This window comes from Physeter macrocephalus, chromosome 12 (assembly GCF_002837175.3).
Source record: "Physeter macrocephalus isolate SW-GA chromosome 12, ASM283717v5, whole genome shotgun sequence".
In the NCBI taxonomy this organism is placed as follows: Eukaryota; Metazoa; Chordata; class Mammalia; order Artiodactyla; family Physeteridae; genus Physeter; species Physeter macrocephalus.
In genome coordinates, this window is record NC_041225.1 from 22813324 (window position 1) to 22814903 (window position 1580).

At 57.5% G+C, this 1580-nt stretch overlaps 1 protein-coding gene across 3 annotated transcripts in view; it reads left to right on the forward strand.

Moving 5' to 3' along the window:
• The first annotated feature begins 456 nt into the window (after positions 1-456).
• C12H2orf49 (chromosome 12 C2orf49 homolog) overlaps positions 457-1580 on the forward strand; it is a 19541-nt gene continuing 18417 nt past the window's right edge. For all 3 annotated transcript variants that reach the window (XM_028497073.2, XM_055088994.1, XM_007108362.4), the window contains exon 1: positions 457-654. In XM_028497073.2, coding sequence (XP_028352874.1) covers positions 553-654 — 102 coding nt within the window. In that variant the 5' untranslated portion in view covers positions 457-552. The remainder of the gene's footprint in view (positions 655-1580) is intronic.

A 1580-nucleotide genomic window follows, 5' to 3' on the forward strand; every position in this document is an offset into this window, starting at 1 on the left:
CGAGTATTATTTCAGGGAACAAATACTTGAGTGCCTACTACGTGCCAGGCGGTGGGGTTTCAGGGAATTAAACCCTCTGGACTTACATCATATTGAAGGAGGACTAAGAAACAAACAATAAAACGGTTAAAAAAAGAAACGCGCGACGCGACCCACGCCATATTTGGGATAACGTCTATCTGCCTCCCGCGCCGTCATCCCGCGAGGTCGTCCTGGGGCTCCCATTGGTCTCTGACCCTGACGTCACAGGAGGCGCGACCGGGCGCGACCAATCGTGGACCGCTCCGTGAACTTCGCCTTTCCCTCTCTTCCCGCCAGACTGGAAACGCCAATCGTTTCCTCGGCAGAAAGACCTTTCACTTCTTTCGCCCCCGGGGGTATTCCCCGGCGAGAGCCCATTCTGCACCCCAGCCGACCCTGAGAGGCGGAACGGGACGGGCGGCGCACCCAGAGTGACGGGGCACCCGAGGCCGCCGCGCCGGCTGGGACGTCACGTCCGGGACGCTTCCTCGCGGGGCCTTGTGGGTAGCCTGCCGGGGTCTCCTGGCGGCGATGATGGCGGGGGATGTGGGCGGTCGCAGCTGCCCCGATTCGGAGCTGCTGCTGCACCCGGAGCTGCTGTCCCAGGAGTTCCTTCTCCTCACCCTGGAGCAGGTGCGGCGCGCCGGGGCGGGCGGGCCTGCTTGGGGGAGGCGCTGGGACTTGAGCTCGCCCTGGGGAGTCCTCGGCGGCGCCGGACACACCCGCCGCCGGCGTGCCTGCCGCCGGGTCGAGGCTCTCTCCGCCCCGCTCGGACCGGCCGGGTCTCCTCACTACCCTGTCCGGGAGAGAGACGTTCTCAGAATATCAGGAACTCCCGGGAGTTAGGACTTAAGTTTTTGGGTCCTGATGGCTCGGAAAGGGGAGTCCAGGCGACCCCCGCGGCCTGGATGTAAGCAAGGGCCTCCGAAGAGAGGGGCTGGGGTAGGTCGTAGAAGAACGTAAATGACGGGTGGCGGTCCCCGACTGCCAGGGCTGGAGGGCATCGGAGAAATCAAATGTTCTCCACTCTCACCGCGTTCAAAGATGGGGAAACTGAGTCCCAGAGAAGTGGCATTACTTCTGTGAGGTCACACCGTCGGTAGATGGTGCAGACAGGCGAACTGGCTCTCAGTGCAGCATTTGCTTTTTTTCAGCTGGTGTGGCCTCTGATAGCAGAAGAGAAATAAGACCAAAGAAGTGATGAGTTTTGTTTAAAGTGGTAGAGAATTACTGAAAGCTTTTGAAGGGGTTTAAGTAGCATGTTTTGTTGTTTTCCTTGTGTTTTTCCCACTCGGTACTCTTTCTCTGGTTTCCTCAAGCTCCCCTGCTAAGTAGATTATTTTAAGGATGTTAGTTACCTTTCTTACCTGCGGTTCTCAAACTTCTTAGGTAGGTCACAGTCACCCCGGGGCTTGTGAAAACACAGACTGCTGGGCTCCATATCCAGAGTTTCAGATTCGATAGTTTGGGGTGTGGCCTGGAAATTGCCAATTTTTTTTTTTTTTTTTATTTTTTTGCGGGGCTCTCAGGGCTCTGGCCTCTCACTGTTGTGGCCTCTC